At 40.9% G+C, this 17,758-nt stretch overlaps 1 protein-coding gene across 2 annotated transcripts in view; it reads right to left on the bottom strand.

The window, feature by feature from the left end:
- Positions 1–2,189: 2,189 nt before the first annotated feature.
- The window catches only part of AHCYL1 (adenosylhomocysteinase like 1), a 41,195-nt gene continuing 25,626 nt past the window's right edge, over positions 2,190–17,758 (bottom strand). The window contains exons 2-17 of one of the 2 annotated variants that reach the window (XM_060090228.1): positions 16,749–16,860; positions 14,078–14,221; positions 12,820–12,920; positions 12,278–12,380; positions 11,013–11,107; positions 10,326–10,432; positions 9,368–9,484; positions 9,052–9,115; positions 8,160–8,248; positions 7,726–7,796; positions 7,255–7,349; positions 7,071–7,169; positions 6,595–6,663; positions 6,064–6,142; positions 4,800–4,920; positions 2,190–4,279 (exon numbers count right to left, since the gene is read on the bottom strand). In XM_060090228.1, coding sequence (XP_059946211.1) covers positions 4,273–4,279; positions 4,800–4,920; positions 6,064–6,142; positions 6,595–6,663; positions 7,071–7,169; positions 7,255–7,349; positions 7,726–7,796; positions 8,160–8,248; positions 9,052–9,115; positions 9,368–9,484; positions 10,326–10,432; positions 11,013–11,107; positions 12,278–12,380; positions 12,820–12,920; positions 14,078–14,221; positions 16,749–16,860 — 1,473 coding nt within the window. In that variant the 3' untranslated portion in view covers positions 2,190–4,272. Of the gene's footprint in view, positions 4,280–4,795; positions 4,921–6,063; positions 6,143–6,594; positions 6,664–7,070; positions 7,170–7,254; positions 7,350–7,725; positions 7,797–8,159; positions 8,249–9,051; positions 9,116–9,367; positions 9,485–10,325; positions 10,433–11,012; positions 11,108–12,277; positions 12,381–12,819; positions 12,921–14,077; positions 14,222–16,748; positions 16,861–17,758 lie in introns of those variants that run through there. The other variant, XM_060090229.1, reaches the window with a different exon arrangement.

The raw sequence follows: 17,758 nt of genomic DNA, 5'->3' as shown, positions 1-17,758 counted from the left end.
TCTAAGACGTTCCTAAATGGAGCAAACAGATTTAAAAAATTTTCTAAATCAATAAAGCCAAAGTCTGATTTTATTTTTTGATTTTGGAACTATTAAAATTTTTTAAAAATCTTTGCAATAATCAAACTTACAAAAACGTTAGTACATTATAATCTTCTCCTGACCTGAGAGTCGTTGACCTGATGACCCATCACCCCAATACTTCATCAGGAAATTAACACTGACGTTACTACCACATAGTCCTCAGACTAGTTTCACCAACTGTTCTAATAACGTTCTTGATAGCAAAATGATCCACTTCAGTTCGTTCAGTTAATGTATGTGTCTTCAGTTCTTTGTTCTTTGACCTTGGTAGCCTTGGCACTTTTGAAGATTATCGGCCTGTTATTTTGTAAAATAACAATTTTCAATTTGGATTTATCTTATACTTCCTCATGATTACATTCAGGTTTTGCATCTTTGGCAGAAATATCACAGAAGGGATGCTGTATTCTTCTCAATGCATCCTATCAAGTGGTGGAAGACTTAGATTTCTCCCATTTTGTTCACTTAAGGTGAACTCTGCCAGGCTTCTCCATTTTAAAACTCCTCTTTTTCCCATTGTACTTAAAAAATATTTTATGGAGAGGTACTTTGAAATTACTTACATATCCCATTCTTCATTAAACTATTCATTCATTCATATCAGTATAGACTCATAGTTTTCTTTTATTCATTGATTTATAAGCCATTATTTGGACGCTCAGATTGTTCCAGATTTGCCCAGCAAGTCCCTTAAGGCTGGTTTCTGTGTCCTTGTGACATGCAATTATTTGAGTACTTCCTTGCTTTCTTGCTCATCTTGTACTTTTCCTGCCCAGCCATGGAATCAGCCATTTCTCCAAAGACTCCTGGCTCCTTTAAGTGGAGAATGTAGTGCCTGAATCTGGATGCTAGGTGTATGCACTGCATTGGAGGAAGAGGGGAACTGCTGCTCCACGGCTCACTTAGTAGACAGTGCTCCCCTGTATTTCTTTATGTTGAAATTCATGAGTTCACACCAACCCAACACCCCTTATATTCAAACCCAATACCAGAGTTTATTCTAGTCTTTTCCGTTTCTGATGTGTAACATCTCCTCTAAAAATGAGAAAGCTGGCTTCCATTATCCTTAATATTTCTGCTTATTTAATCAAGTTCCCTGTTCCTACCCAATCCACCATTGCCATCCCTCCCCTGCGTGGATGCCCTCCCCATCCCAAGTGTAGGATGACTTCCAGCACTAGGCCACACCCCCAGCTCCTACCCACACACACCAGGCTGGGAACCCATGTGGATGCCTTCCCCATCTAATGGTGGAATTGTGGGTAAAGGAAAAAGGGGAAGGGGAAGGCTGAGTCTTGTTGAGGTTTTATGTAATTCCACAAAGGAAGAGATCTTGGTTTTCACTGATGTATCCCAAATACCTAGAACAGATCCTAGCACATGGTAGGCAATAAAAAACACCTTGAAAAATTTATAAAACTATAGGGTCAACAGTTCATTTAAATTCTTTATATTCAAAGATTTAACTTCAAGATATTTCCCCATCATAAGAGATTAACTTTTTATAACTATAAAGTTATCAGATTCAGGAAACAGTTAAAAAAAAAGGTTAAATCTCTGATTAGGCAATGTGAAGTTTGTCTTAAATTTGGATTTATGTGCATGGATAAAACCTCACAGAATTGCACTGAAAACATCAACATTGTTTGGGACCAATTTAACAAAATAGAAACGGTATTACTTCTGAACAATATTAACAGATACATTGTTAAATCAGAACACATGGGAGACAACTTCAGAGATGGGTACAGGTATGGGGGGGCTGAAGCTTACATAACTTTGGAGGCATTTTTTAAGGAAAAGAATTAGGTACAGGGTCTTATAAGGGGACTGTGTAAGTGAGGAGCCCTGAATTTTAGGCAGCAAGTCTGCTCCTGGAGGGAAGTCCGAATGAAAGTGTCCAGGCCCAATGCTCAGCACAGAGCAGGCATACAAAATTTTAAGATATTACTGAAGAACTCCGCATCCAGCCTGTTCTTCTACATATTAGGTCCTAAACAAATCTCTCTTAGATACTGCTAACTGACCCCTGACTTGTCCCTTCTTAGAAAACAGGTTCTAATGAAAGTTTTGCTGTATCAACCAGGAATGACACAGGATTCCAATAAGGTCTTATCATTTTAATTGACTTTAATGATTATTGCTCATCTGCAAGGATTAATATTGCATTCATTAAAAATCATTCAATACAAAATAAACTTGTTCCTCCCAAGTTGCTCTCTACACGCTCCCTCTGACGCCAGACATCTTCCCACAGTGTCCTTTGTTACATGGCTTGACAGAGACGGAGCCCTTATCTAGTATTCCTATGGACACTGTAATAGATATGGGAGCAGGGGCAGGCCAGAGGGCAGCAGGACCTGGGCCCCTTCCCTCCAGCAGAACTCACACGATGGATACCACTGTTGGCCAGGTTACCTCCCCTAAAGGATGTGCTGTTCTGATTGGCTGGTTAAACGCCTTGGGAAAAAGGGCCTGAACCATTAGCATCTACAGAGAAGAAAGCATGGTCACACTGGCAAGGAGTGGGAATGGGCTGGTTACGGAGAAACAGGAGAGGGAAAAACGTTTTGGCAAGATCACTGACCCCTGCTAGGAAGTCACAGAGTGAAAGCTTTCCTTCTTATATTTCTCTTTTTAATTAATGTTTGTCTTCTCTGATCAATGGCAATAGGGAAATGAAAATATCTAGTATCTAGCACTACTGCCTGACCCAACTTTGAAGGATCACCAGCTAGAACAAGTTGAGAATTTAGAATCCTGGATAATTATACACTTAAAGCTCATGAGCATAGGCTCACCTGACCATGCAGAAATGCTGGTAAGCAGGGTGCATGGCATGGGAATACATCTCTCTTATCTGAGGATTCTTTCAGAGTGTGAGCCAGGACACACTGATTACTTTCTCTATGCACAAACTGCCCTTTAAGGTCTTAGTTCACAAACTTTCTGTGACATGCGTCAATCAAGTGGTACTGCTTCTGTAAAACTAAAGTTACATGGGTCCTAAAGTCCCAGACAAGTTATACAGAGCTAATTTCCCTCACCCTGACCCAATTTATCATTCCTCCTCCCATCCACATCTACCTCCCTTTAAGTATTTTAAATTGCAGAAGCACAGCTGATTAGAAACTTGCGCTTAAAGGATAAATCCTGAAGACAGAGCTCAGTGCTGTATACTGAGTGATGGCTCAAGAAATTTGCTTTCAGCACAAGCTGATGGGGCAGAGCTGATAAAATTTACTGTTATGGCCCCAGTTCAGTGATGCTATAAACTATGGGCTAGAAACAGAGGGATTATCAGAGTTTGAGATCTGCATTTCTCTAGACTCAACTCTGCACTTTTCGCTCCAAAGGTTCAAAAGATAAACTGATTAACAACTAACCACTCAAGCAGCTCCTCAGTATTAAGACTAAACATTTTTCTTACTTAAAAAAACAAAACAAAAAAACAAAAACCAAAAAACAAACAAAACAAAAACAAACAGAAAAACCCAGAAATAAATGCTAGGGGACAAAATTCAACTTAATAGAGTACAGTCTGGATAAAAACCTGGAAAATGAGAGGGTCTGGTGGGAGTGGAGGACAGGCTGTACTAAATCCAAGTGGGCCTACCAGATCTTAACAAGCGACACTCGCCAGTACACATCTCTGAACCAAACATACCACCTTTACACAGGAAACAGGGCTTGGAACACCTAGGGGAAATTAACATGCACCACCTATATATAACCTACCTGCCTGGTAGGTACCATCCCTGCTCCTCTGAAGAAGTGAAAGAGCACTGATTTCAGCAGCTAAGAAATGGGCTCTTTTAAGGCAATTTAGACATTGCAGATTGTTCCACATAGAAGGTACCTTAGCATTTCCTGTTAATAAGGTACCCAATTAAGACTATAAAGTCCCCAGAAATGGTAAAGAAAGAATCACCTTTCTGGGCTGGGAGAGTAAAATCCTTCTTTAGTGACTAGGGTGAGAAACCTTCAATCTCAGTTTCATCTAAAGAGCCATGAAGCAAGTTCCTGTGTGGTCTGCAGAACTTGGATAATGAGATGAAAAAACAAGGAAGAAATTATAGGGAAAAAAATCAAGAGGAAAGGATTAAGAAGAAAATAAAAGTTTTCTTAAAAAATATTTCTTTTAGAGTTGTGTGGTTCATGTGGGCTGGTCCTTGGTAATACGGTCCATTAGTATCTGTAAAGAAAGAGATTGACTGTTTAGTACTTGTGCCTTCCACATGAGAGTTCCAAGAAAAGAATCCAAAACAGAGAACACTCTCCAGGGTCCTTCCCTGCCCAGGCCAGGGATGCCTGCAGTAATTCCCCAGGGATTGCTCCTCCCTGCGCTTCCAAAGGATTTCCAGCAATGCCATCTCTAGCTGTATCTCCTGCTCCCTAATACTATACATCAGTGGTTTTCAACCCTGACAATACATTAGAATAATCTGAAGAAGTTTTACAAAATAAGCCGGGGCCCCATTCTAGACTAACTCTATTAGAATCTCGGGGGGTGAGGCTCAAGCTCCAAAATCTTAGAAAATGCTGACTTCTTTACATCTACTACTAGATATACAATTTCTCTGTTTACCTTGTTAGTGTGGGGCAGAGTTCTTGTACTCTTCAAAATTAGCTATAACACTATTTAAGAAAGTCGGCTAGCCTGCATGGCTTAATATTGGGGAGAAGAGCTTTTCATTTACTTTCTCCCAAGTTACCTGTAATAATTGGGTTTGAATGGCCCATTTTTGTTGAGTCCCAGATATTTTGCTTGGTCATCTGTCAGCTCTGTCAGGTGGGCATCAAATGATGGCAGGTGCAAGCTGGCAACATACTCATCTAGGAAGAACAAAGCGGCAGGGGGGCAGACTCCATTTCAAACATGCCTCTCAGGGCATAACTTCCCCCTATTTTCATCTGAAGCTTCTTTGAGAGAGACGACAAGGCTTGGAATAACTGTGAAAGAATCAAACTCGGAATATTTGCTTAATTTAAAAAAAACCCTCAAAGTTGCCTTTAAGGTATTTCTCTCAGTAATCCAGAGTGCATTTAGAAAGCCATTTGCCAGCGGGACAAAATGGGCCGACTTGTTCCTCCCCATTCTTCTCTGGCAAAGCTTTTGGGTTCACCTCAATGGCCAACATACCATGTACTATTCTCACTTTCCTGCAGCAACTTCCTTAGCTGGATCATAGTCAAATTATGAATCAAAGTGGACACCAGTAAGGTCAAAAGAGTTAAGTCATCAACATTTACTTACGATAAGATCCATAAGGCCTCAAATCTTAGGATCATGGATTTCTAAGGCAGCTGGCACAAATGTATTAGTTTTCCATAGATAAGCTTCCTGGGCTTTTACCTTTATGAATATGAATTAAAAACCAAAAGCCAAAACCCAAAGGTAAGCTGAGGTAAGCTGTTGAAGGGGACAACAGCAAGAAGGTTTTTAGCTTTAAGAGGACAGGGGTTTGGGCTGACCAATGAGAGGGGAGGTTTTGGCACCATATTCAGAAAGGTAAAGAACTAAAGATGATGCATTATGTCACGTGAACACAACACAGTTGACCTCTGGAATGACAGAAGATTGTTCGTATATCTCATAGAAGATGGACAATAAAAACTGTATTTGTTTCTGTTTCTCCCATTTTGGTCCCAGGCTGTAATCAGTGGTAGTAAGTTTACTAAACTTCATAAAGCTACTCAGGATAAGAGCATCTACCCTAAACCATTGTGCTAAAGCAGCTTTACCATTAGCTGTAATTCCTACTACAATTTTTCAATATACTTAGTATTATTCTCACTTTACTGATAAAGAAACTGAGGCTCATGGAAATTAGAGCTTGTCCCGAGGTCCAAAAACCACTAAGTGCTAGAACAGGGATTAGAATCTTGACTCTAAATCCAATGCTTTTCATGATATTCATTTTATCAAACCATGCAACAGTCTGGGGATCAACATAGGTTTCTACTGTTTTCACTCACCCATTTTCTTAGGAAGCAAGTATACATCTTGTTTGTATCGTCCCTCAGGTGCATTATAGAGTTCTATCAGTGCCAAAGCCTAAGGCGGGAAAAGAGGGTCAAAAAACACAAAAACACTTCTTAGGGACATTAAGAAACAAGAACAAAAGAACTAGATTTAACAGGGTCTTGGGGTAAATATTTAAGTGATCTACCACAGTGACAGCACGCAGGACTTGGACTGTAATAAACACCAGCACACATCATAGGAGGATTATTGGTGCTTTTGTTTAGTTCCTAATAAAAGAAGAGACTAAATACAACTGAGCTGAAACACTATATTCTAAATTAAAACAGCCAACCAAAGGGACACAAACACTGACTCTGCCTAATGATTATTTTCTACACTTGAGAAAGCCGAAATCTTGACAACTGGTAACCTGAAGAAAACAGGTTGATGAGAACACAGGAGGGCGCACACTCACTGGAACTCTGATCTAGGCCCAGTTCCACTCATCTTAGTGCAGGCTAGGCCGGCCTTTTGTCACATACCTGTGTTGTAGCTGTGATGGACAGAACAAAGGTGGGAACTGTGGAGCAGCTCAGATTGAGCAGACGACCCTGAAAAGTTGAAACAGAGCCCTGGTATGAGTTGTGTTATCCCTCTGTCATGTCATGCAAGTCACGCAAATGCTGGAAAGGACTTTATACTCCTCTAGACTCAGTTAGTAGAGGAAGAATTACAGTTCCAAATCAGGACTCTAGGTTTTATCTTATTTTCTGCAAGTCCATCTGAGTCTGACAAACTGAAGAATCAGCTGTGGTCAGGAAGTAGTATGTTACTTAGTAAAAAGTAGATATTTTTGAGTGATTCTATTTTGGAGACCAGGCTATTTGAGAAATATACCTCTATCCAAAGACAGAATTCAGGGAAACATAGGCCGAATATGTTTACCCTGCCGCCCCTCCCCGGATGGCTCTAACCATATTGCTTGTGCTGTACTGCCCGAACCCTTCTGTGTGTGCACCTCTGCCAGAAGGACGACGCGTTTGCCATCTGGCCAGATGACATGATCCACCTGAGAACGTACTCGCTCCCATGTCAGCTCCGGAGTGCGGAGGCTGGTCTGAAAGGAAGAGAGCGCAGTTGACTGGCTATAATGGAAGGAAGCAAAAAAAGGCCTAGCAACAAATCAATGAGAGAAGGCTTACCACATCAATTTCCGTGTTTGAGTGGCCCATATTGCACACGATACAACTGTTTTTCATGCGATCCAAATGCTCCCGTGTCACTACATTCTTATTTCCTAAAAGTAAAGGAGAGTGGCTGGGGAAACAGATCCTAGAGGGGAAAGGTACTGACTGGCTTTCAGTTAGAACATGGGAGAGAGGTCTGCTGGCACTAAAGAGCATGTATACATTGTGAGGAAAGAAGTGTGCGTTGCAAAACAGCTCTTTAGGCTCAGTTATTTGGTTTTAAGATCAAGCAGGATAAAAAGCCATCAAGGAAAAAGGCTCTTTGTTCTGGAAAGTATGTTAAGGTTCTGATAGCTTACTCTAGTTCTCAGACTTTTAAACAGAACACAGGTCTTACCTACTTTATATAAAAGTCAATTAGATCATTTTCAAGATTTAACCTCAGAGTTTATACTCCTCCATGTACACCAAAGCACTGACACTTACCTGTGCAAGTTATTACGACATCCACTTGCCGGATGACTTCATTTAGCTTTACCACCCTGAACCCATCCATGCTGGAAGAAAAGGAAGGAACACTATAAGCAAAAGCAAGGAGGCAGTGGGACAGAAGCTGTTCACAAAATGAGACAATTAAATGTCTTTCTAAAGTTAAATCCAGGGCTACCTCACTGGAATGGTAGTAATAAGCTGTGCTAAACTATACACACTGGGCTCTTCAGACTCCCCAAGATTCCATCCAGGAAGGGAAAATACCAAGAAGCTCTATGAGTGCCCTATGATTACAATGCAGGGAACAAAGCAATCTTAGCCTTCTCCTTCTTTGAGAAATTTCTCCAAGGAATGGTTAATACAATAATCAAACTCTTAGAAACATAAAGTCCCTGGAGTGAACCTAATGGTATTACTGCTGTTCTTACCAGGCCTGCAGAGCACAGATGGGGTCAATTTCTGTGATATAGACAATTGCTCCAAGGGCCTTAAGAGCAGCACAGCAGCCCTTTCCCACCTGCAGAGCATAAGAAAGAAGTCAGGTCCATTCAGGCATGGATATTTAGGCAGATAGGCTCTCTGGGAGATGGGAATTAGCCTCCCTGAAACCATCAATCATCTAGCAAGTCCTTGAAAAGATGCTCCAATCCAAGCAGAGGAGAAACAGATCCTGATTATGTTGTGACCCTTAGAGGAGTGATTTAGCAGACATTTCAAGGGCTTTAGCAAGGGCTGGAGCTTGGGATAGTAAAAGAGATTAAGGAAATAGAAGTATCACCATCAAGGAAACAAGACCAAGGAAGAGCAACTGTAACCTCTAGTTTCTTGTTCCAGGAAAACCTGATAACTATCACTTGAGAAGCATCTCACTCAAGGACAGCCTAGCAGCTCAGAAACTTCTGTGGGTCACTGTTTATGACAATAAATAAAATCTCTTGTCATCTATTCTAGTTTAGAGATAATCAACTATATGCCACTTCAGATTTTACCCTTCACTCCACTAAGTCACCTGTGGGACCAAAATGCTACATATTTACTTGAATTAAGTCTCATAATGAAAAGGTTACTGTTATAACTGGGCGGAAATGATGCCAACATTCCATACCATAAGACAAAGTGACGAAATCTGAAAACTCAATTCGTTCTATATGTTTCTATTCATAAATCTGAATAAAGGACTTTTGCTACTATTTTGAGACACTTTATCTAAAAGCATATTTAAAACCCTGCATCAGTGACTCTACACTGACAGCACAAGTCTCCTTCACTCAAAATTTCTAACAAGTCTGAAAAGGCAGACACTGAGGCCCAGCTACTTACCTCACCATAGCCACACACCACCACTTGTTTCCCACCAAACATTACATCTGTGGTCCTCTTCAGGCTGTGGAAACAGACAAGCCTCAACTCAAACATTACTAGCTCAAATACAGTCCCTCTGAAAATTTAATGGGCTCAGCCCCATAAGAACTTCAACTGGAAGTTGGCTGGGCTCAGTATGAGATAGAACACCTCTAACAAACTTTTAAAGCCATAGGAAGACCAGGAGGCAAAACTGGAGGGATATCAGACTAACATTATAACCCAACCCAAATTTACCCCCTATAAATTTGAATAATTATACGTTTCAACCTACCCATCTAAAATGGATTCTCGGCAGCAGTATAAGTTATCAAATTTCTGTTTGGTAACAGAATCGTTGACGTTCATGGCTGGAACACAGAGTTTCCCAGCTTTGGAGAGCTGATACAGCCTAAAGGGAGAAGAAAGCCACAAAAACAAAAACAAAGTTAGCTGGTAAAACACAGTAGCTGGCAAAGTCTGCCTAATTCTCTTAAAGCTCTGTGCTGCCCTCCCCAGTCTTAGTTATTGCCCAAGAATATTAGTAAACAAGGTAATTCCTTGTTATCCCTCCTAACTTCTTTTCATTTTCTCTTCCCCAACTCCCGCCCCCCTTTTTTGGAAGGAAAAAAACCTTTCAATTGAAGAAATTTACTTCTCTTTCATAAAAGGGGATACATTTCCTTAGACCAGCATTTCTTAATCTTTAAAAAAAATCCATGCCTACTTCTGATAAAGATTATCAATGATCCTGATATGGTTCCGTGTGTGTGTGTGTGTGTGTGTGTGTGTGTGTATGTGTGTGTTTAAGCATGTGCAAGGTGCCCCCAAATGAGAAACACTCTCTCAGATATTTTTTAGGTACTCCAATAAGCAAATACTATTTTGCCCAGTTTTATTTTTTGTCATGTGTATAACATATAGTTTTACAATAGATTTTTTTCGTATTTCAGATATAAAATTATAATCCAAATTTGAATACAGTTTTTCAAGATATATTCACTCCCTACCTCCCAGCAATGACTGAGAATCACAGTGGAATAAATGGGAGAGAAAATCTCTGAACTAGAATCTGAAATAACTTCCTTTTAGGGTCTCCTTGATTTTTTTCAAAGGTAAATATACTCAAAAGTTTTATCTAATGAAGATACTCCCATTTAGTTACAAGCCTGAAACATAGCCCTAAAGCCTAAATGACCAGAAGAATCTGCTGAGGCAAGGACACAAGGAGCAGCTACTCCAGAATCTGTTACCTGTGAACACCAGTCACGCTCTCTTCCACAATGCCTCGGATCTTCTTAAACACGTTTGGATACTTCTTATAAACCCAGTGGGTTAAGTCTCCCCCATCATCCAGGATCTACAGAACAGCCAGAAGACTTCTATGGGCATTCAGGCTGCTAGAGCTGGGGGGAACTTTGAACCCACTTTCTGCACTAGTAAGAGAGCCCTGTATGTTTTGGAGAGCACTCCTCAGAGCTCCTTAGAGCAGGTTGAGACAGTGGAAACACAGTCAAATTTGTTGGTGTAAAATGTTTAAAAGGATTCCTAAGTTTGTTCTAGGCTATGGTGAAGAGTAGTAGGCTAATCACAGACTCATTTTTCAGTCTAGAGCCCTGATATAAAGCCCCTTGGAACGTAAAAGGAGAGCTGGGGCAGGAAGGAAAGAAACCAGAATTTTACTCCAAAGAGGTACCATATCATTTTCTTCTATTTCATTCTGCTGTGTATGAGCCACATGTGTTCAGTTGGTCTTACCCTTCCCCCGCCTTTCGATTCAGTACTCAGACCCATCCTGAATAGGTATCAAGCTAACCATTTTGGCAACAAAGTAAGTGCATTAAGACCAAACATCCGAAACATATTTAGGGAACCATGCTTTGAGGGAAAAAAGGAAAGAAATCCATTGTCAAAAGTGTAGGATGAACATGCGTTATTACCATGTTGGCTTGCCACCCATCCATGTTCACACAGCGATCAATACACCACCAGAAGTCATCTTCTGACTCGCCCTTCCAAGCAAACACTGCAACTCCTGTAGAGATGGAAACAAATCAGCTCATTCCTCTTTGGGGGAGTGTCCTATACCAACATCACTCTCTGAGATCCAGGTGAAGAGAAAAAGGCTAAAGAAATTACGCCGGAAAGGAAACAACTTACGGAGGGCAAGAAGTCAAAAGAGCATCTTTAGTTCAGAAATTAGTTAAGAATATAAGGGATTTTTGTTTTTGAAAGTATTTTAGAACCTTAAAATGTTATTCTCTTCGGTCAATTTTATACGTGGAGCTTTCTTCTAAGGAGATAAAATGAAGTGGGAATCAAAACAAAGCTGTTCTCTACAGCATTATTTATATTAGCAAATATCTTGAAACAACCTAAATGTTCAACATTAGGAAAACAGTGAAGTAAAATCACACGGCCATATGACTATTATAAATGATGCTGTCGAAGTTTTCAGTGACATGGAAACTACTTCTGAAAATGTTATATTTACGTTATAAAATTGTATATATACCGAGACTTAGTTCATCTCTGTAAAAAGTGAACAGAAAAATGGAAAAATATGTCAAATATTATCTCTGTGTAGCAGGATTTTAAGGTTTTTTGGGGAACTTCTTAAATTTTCTGCAATCAACATCAGAAAAGAGCAAACAAGAAAAACAAAAGTACTCTACAGTTGCTTTCTGAGGATCATAGGAAGATGGGAGAACCTTAAAGAAACTTCAGAGTGATTTTCCTTTGAACATTTTAACAATAAAAATTACTTTATGTTTAATTGAACTCGTAAGTAGTTCATATATTTTCAATGCAATATTGAATACCAAATTATCTAATGAACTATCAAATAGATGGTACTTCTTACTTGTGTTCTCTCCAAAGTGAGGAGACTTTTGTGAAAGGAGACCAGCTGAGCTCATACTCACACAGCTCACATAGTTTAAAGTTCTTTCTCATTCATTTAACATTAGAATTGGGCATTTCCCCATATATTAGATTCTTTACAAAGATCATTTTAAATGACTATACAATATTCCATTATGCATATGGACCTTTATTATCCATTTCCTTCCTGTTGACACTTTTATTACCCTCCACATTTTATAGCACCTAGACATACATGACATTGTAAAGGTAATTCTGATATGTAAAAATTATGTTTAGATAATTATTTTGCAGCAAAGTCGGTGAAAAAAGCTGAACTTACCAGCCTCAGCCAGTGCTGCAGCCACTTCATTTTGAGTGGAGTAGATGTTGCAGGCAGACCAGCGGCACTGAGCCCCCAGGGCACAGAGTGTCTCAATCAACACCTATATAGATGTATAGGAAGACAGAGTGAGAAGGAGGAGGGCCAGACTTGAGTGGTGATTAAGAGAACAATGCCCAGCAACTCAGCAGCAACAGGTGCTACACTGGGAAGTTACAAAAGGGTGTGTAATCCACTAGTTAGTATACTGGACTCTAACTTTACCCCCCAAAAATGGTCCCAAAAGTCTTAATAACATATTTATAACAATCACATTTTTGCAAATCGAGATCTCCCTAAGTTAGGTTGGTTAAAAGTAGGTTATATCTATACAATCAAAGTAGAAAACCCCATTATTGTGTAACTGGGAGGTTCCACTTAATAGTTAGCACTTGGAAGTTAGATAGGGAAGGAAAAGCAAGTAAAAAAAAAAAAAAGAAAAAGTGTCCCTCCCCACCCCCACTCCCATCAGAAGACCATCACTTTTCTCCCAACAAACTCACCGCTGTCTGGGCTGTGATATGTGTACAGCCCACTATTTTAGCACCAGCCAAGGGCTTCTCCCCCTGAGCACGTTTCCTGAGTGAAATCAGAGCAGACATGTCTGTGAAAGAACAGAGTATTTGAGCTAGGTCTGTACTAGCAATATCATTAATTCCTGCCCCAGCGACATCTAGGGCTGGTCTGGATCTGTTGAGATATGGTGAGGTAAGGAAGAAAAAACTCTAAGCACATTTTTTTTTTTTTTTGGCCGTGCCACGTGGCTTGTGGGATTTTAGCTCCCCGACCAGGGATTGAACCCGGGGCCTTGGCAGGGAGAGCATGGAGTCCTAACCCCTGGACTGCCAGGGAATTCCCTCTAAGCATATTTATTTGATGCCTGGCAGCTTCAACTGCAGAACAACAGCAGTGAGTTGTCATCTAATCACTTGGAATTTCTCTCTTCCTCTACTGTTTCAGCCTTATATGTAGAGGGCTTATATGTAGTCAAATTCTCAAAAGTGATCGAAATGGAAGGTGAGTGTCATCATTCATCTGGGAGAAGAGGGAAGTAGTTATGGCATTGGCTAATGGATTCCTATATACTACAATCATCAGACCAGGAAGAAAGACTTTACATCAGCAGAAGCCACTTGCTTCTGTTTTTCTACGCTGTCTAATCCTATTCTATCAGTTTGTTTGAGTTCTGTACTCCTGCCCAGTATAGAACATGCCTCCAATGTGAAAACAACAAGAGTAAAGAGACATTATTGGGAGTGAGGCAGCGTAGAGAAACCAAGATTTAACTGATTGTCAGTCATTTTTACTCTTGCTCCAGCAGAGGGTGCTCAGGATCAAAGACCAAAAGAGACCCTAAGTCACCACATCCTTAGCTGAAAACCCACCCACATTTGCTGCTTCTGGGAAATCTGGGTCTCTGAGATTGGCAGCTATGGTAGGATCCCGCAGAACTAACCACCATGTACTGATCCAGGACCTGCTGACTCTGCAAGCAGATCTTTGAATATGGTATCATGCAGGAGGAAAAGAGAAACTACTCTGTGTAATTACCACATGCTGAGAACAGGAAGCAGCAGGGAGAACAAGAACAAGAATCCTGAGGCTCAAGCTCCATACAGATAGATTTGTTTATATAAAAGTCCAGGATACTGGAGTTTCCCAGGAGACTTTCAAGTTAGCTTTCAAGCCTTAAGTTGCTTGTGCATCCTGATGACTAGCAAGTGGGCTGCTTCTGGTCCCCTACCCACTCCCTTTCTTTACCTTGCTCTGCAATCTCAATCTCCCGGCGTCCAAATTCTGCCTGCTTGATGTTCTTCACACAGAAATTGCTGCTGCCCTTGGAGTTGGTTTGCTGCTTTTCTCGGGGGGAAACCTCATCATCAGAGCTATCTGTATAGGACGCAGCTAGAGCCAGGAAAGAAAGAAATGAGGAAAGAAAAACCTCAATGGCCCCAACTCCACAGAGTGCAGTCACCAAGGGACTGTCGTTTAAGTTAAGCGAACACTCTTAATTGGAGCCACCTTTTACGTCTCTCTCCGTTCTACTCCTCCAGGGTCTAAGAAATGGTATGAATGAAACTGTTGTAGATCTTTCAGTATTGTGGCCCTTTTACCACACGCCCCCACCCCAACCGGTGACTTTGCCATTAGTGCCTGTGATAAGGAGCTATTGATCCCAAACCTGCACCAGCTCAAGAGAATCCCTCAAAATAGGGACACTTGGTCCCAACCGGGACTGGAACCAGACATGGCAAAAATGGAAGAATAATTTAGGGCATATAAGGAATGTTATTTCTATAGATCACTAGTTCTCAAACTTAAGTATCTAAAGCATCTGTCAGAATCACATGGAAGGTTTGTTGAAACACAGATGGCGAGGGCCCCACTGCCAGAAACTCCCATTCAGTAAGTCTCAGATGGGACCCAAGAATTAGCATTTCTCACAAATTCCCAAGTGCTGCTGATATTGCTGTTTAGAGGATCATACTTTGAGAACCATTAATGTAAAAGAATAAAAACAGTAAGATAACCTTATCTTATAAAATCTTATGAAGAGATTTTACACTAGGTTGCACTAAGGAACACAGAAATGACACAAAAGATGAGCAGCATTGGTTCTATTGCCAGCCCTGAGATCACTCAAGATGCTCAACTTTAAAAAGCAGCTTCACAAAAAGCTAAAAATGTCCTTTCAGATAGATACGCAGGAGAATATAAAACAATCACTCCTTACCTCTCAAATCACTTTTTTTCTCTCATTGAATATTTTCCCGATCACCGTCTCTGCTAGTGTACCAGGTCTCTCGCTGACTTCTACATACACATCCTCCTCTGTCCAGCTAACACAAATACTACTAAAGGTAATCTATCCACTAGGACAATTTAACTCTATCATTAAGCTTTTAAAAATGCTCTACTAGGTCCTCATAAAACATGGCCATCAAGATCTTTAAAGACTTCTTAAAGCTTCCATTACTCATCCCAGCTTTTTCTCTTATAACTCAATCTTTCAAATTTTTTTCTCTTAGCTATAATTAGCCTGCTTGTCACCTATCACTTTTTGTATCTGTCTCACTCCAAGACACCTTTTCACTTATGATAGCCATTATATTTTGGAACCTTTTCTTGCACACATGCTCATAGTGAGACTGCATATTCATTTATTTCCATACTTAACCCTGTAAACCACCATTTGTACTTGTCTGCCTATTTTGTCCATAATGGGTTATCAGTGTCACAGGGCAGAGAATAAGCTTTTAAAAATTGTCTATCCGTTTCTTTTTTTTTAAACAGTCCTTATACCTCAAACCCAGTCCTAATGTTAGTAATACAATGCAAACGAGATTATGGCAAAAGAAAATAAATGGCTTTTGGTACAAATTCCTTTGCTGACATTCATAGCAATCTATGACCTTGAGCAAGCCTTTTAACCTTTTAACAATGTTTCCCTCAGTTGAACAATGAGGGGGTTGGATTAGATGCCCCATTTCCTCCAGTACTCAAACTAAGATTCTATATCCTTTTCCATGTTAATTTTCTAATACCCGCCTCTAAAGTTCAGAAGGGCACAGTTCAAAGCAGAAAAAAAGACTGCTTATATAGGGTTAAGATAGGAGAGGAGAACTAAAAAGAAACAGCTGGAGCCACATTAGTTGGACTCTTTCCCACTCCAGAGGTTAACAGGGGAAGATATTTCAACATAAAGGGTAACCTAGTAAATAAAAAGAGCTAAACACTAATTTTTTATTTTTCATTTTTATTTTTTATTGCGGTACGCGGACCTCTTACTGCTGTGGCCTCTCCTGTTGCGGAGCACAGGCTCCGGACACGCAGGCTCAGTGGCCATGGCTCATGGGCCCAGCCGCTCTGCGGCATGTGGGATCTTCCCAGACCGGGGCACGAACCCATGTCCCCTGCATCAGCAGGCGGACTCTCAACCACTGCGCCACCAGGGAAGCCCACTAATTTTTATTGTTGACAATTCAAGCAGTCTTAAAGGCAAGAAATAAAAATAGGTGGCAGGGTATATCTTTAACAAAGAAATCAGAAATTATGCTTCCAAAGTACACCTCTTCTTCAAGGCCAGTTCTGGTAGCCAAAATACCATTGATTTTCTCCCTTCTCAATGTGGCTGAATAAACGTGGGAATGGGAACTGGCCCAGTACTACCAACCAGGCACTGGCCACAGACCACACACAGAGACCACTGGGGAGGAAAGTCTCAAGATGACAGAAGCTTCTCCAGCTACAACCCTGGCTGGGAACATTCCCATTGCCCAGCCACTAGTTATCAGCTTTCAGCACAAAGACAGGCAGTCCTGACATGAGGTATTTTCAGATCCTAGATACGTGAAGAGAACTGGGTAGAGTACTAGATCAAGACTCTGGAATAGGGAGGAGAGATCAGAGAGAACAGGAAGTTCACACCTACCTGAACTGTAGCTGTCAGTGGAGGACTGAGAAATAGAGCGAGACAAAGATCGTCGACCAGTCTTGGTGGGGAATTTGGTGAACTCCTGCATGTCATCAGCAAACTGGATTTGCTATAAGAGGAAGACAAAAAGTTGAAACTTACACCAAGGATTCTATGAAATGTTTCATTTTTAAAGGCCATACATTGTCTCCCCTAAAAGCTAGTATTATCAGGTGGCTCCTACTAAGCCAGCAATTCTTCCACCAGAAATGAGGGCAGAGGAGGTTATTCTCCGACTCCTCCCAAAATGCCGATTACTATCTCTTCCTGATGGTTTCAGCAGAATTTTGTGGGGAGAGGGGGAGGAGAGAGAGCGTAAGACCCAACTTCGTTTAGCATTTGTCTAATTTCACAGGTCTTCCTTCCCACGTTCCATAAAGTTTTCTTTTCTCTTATAATCCTGAGACATTAAACTCTTTACCCTTGCTCTCAACTCTATCAAAAAGCAGGCATAATCTCTTAGGACTTCTGCTTGTTTTTTATTTCAGAATATTCTCTTGTAGCACATTCTTATCCTGAAGTTAGCAATGGTCTTGTTTTTTGAAAGAATTATGAAGAGATGCCTTAAATGGTGATGGGCATTGGGGTGCTAATAGTCAGAGTCCAATCATGTACCTATCCTTCACAAAGCCAATGGAATATTGCCAGAACCTTCTATACACAGTAAAATACCAGAATATTCTAATAAAAATTTAAAAACACACATACCATAGTAAATTCCAACTACTTAGGACTAATTTTTTGTGTGTGTGTGGTACGCGGGCCTCTCACTGCTGTGGCCTCTCCTGTTGCGGAGCACAGGCTCCGGACGCGCAGGCTCAGCGGCCATGGCTCACAGGCCCAGCCGCTCCGCGGCATGTGGGATCTTCCCGGACCGGGGCACGAACCTGTGTCCCCTGCATCGGCAGGCGGACCCTCAACCACTGCGCCACCAGGGAAGCCCAAATTAGGACTAATTTGAAGGAAGG

This window comes from Mesoplodon densirostris, chromosome 2, assembly GCF_025265405.1.
Source record: "Mesoplodon densirostris isolate mMesDen1 chromosome 2, mMesDen1 primary haplotype, whole genome shotgun sequence".
NCBI lineage: Eukaryota > Metazoa > Chordata > Mammalia > Artiodactyla > Ziphiidae > Mesoplodon > Mesoplodon densirostris.
This window is presented reverse-complemented; position numbering and strand designations above follow the sequence as displayed.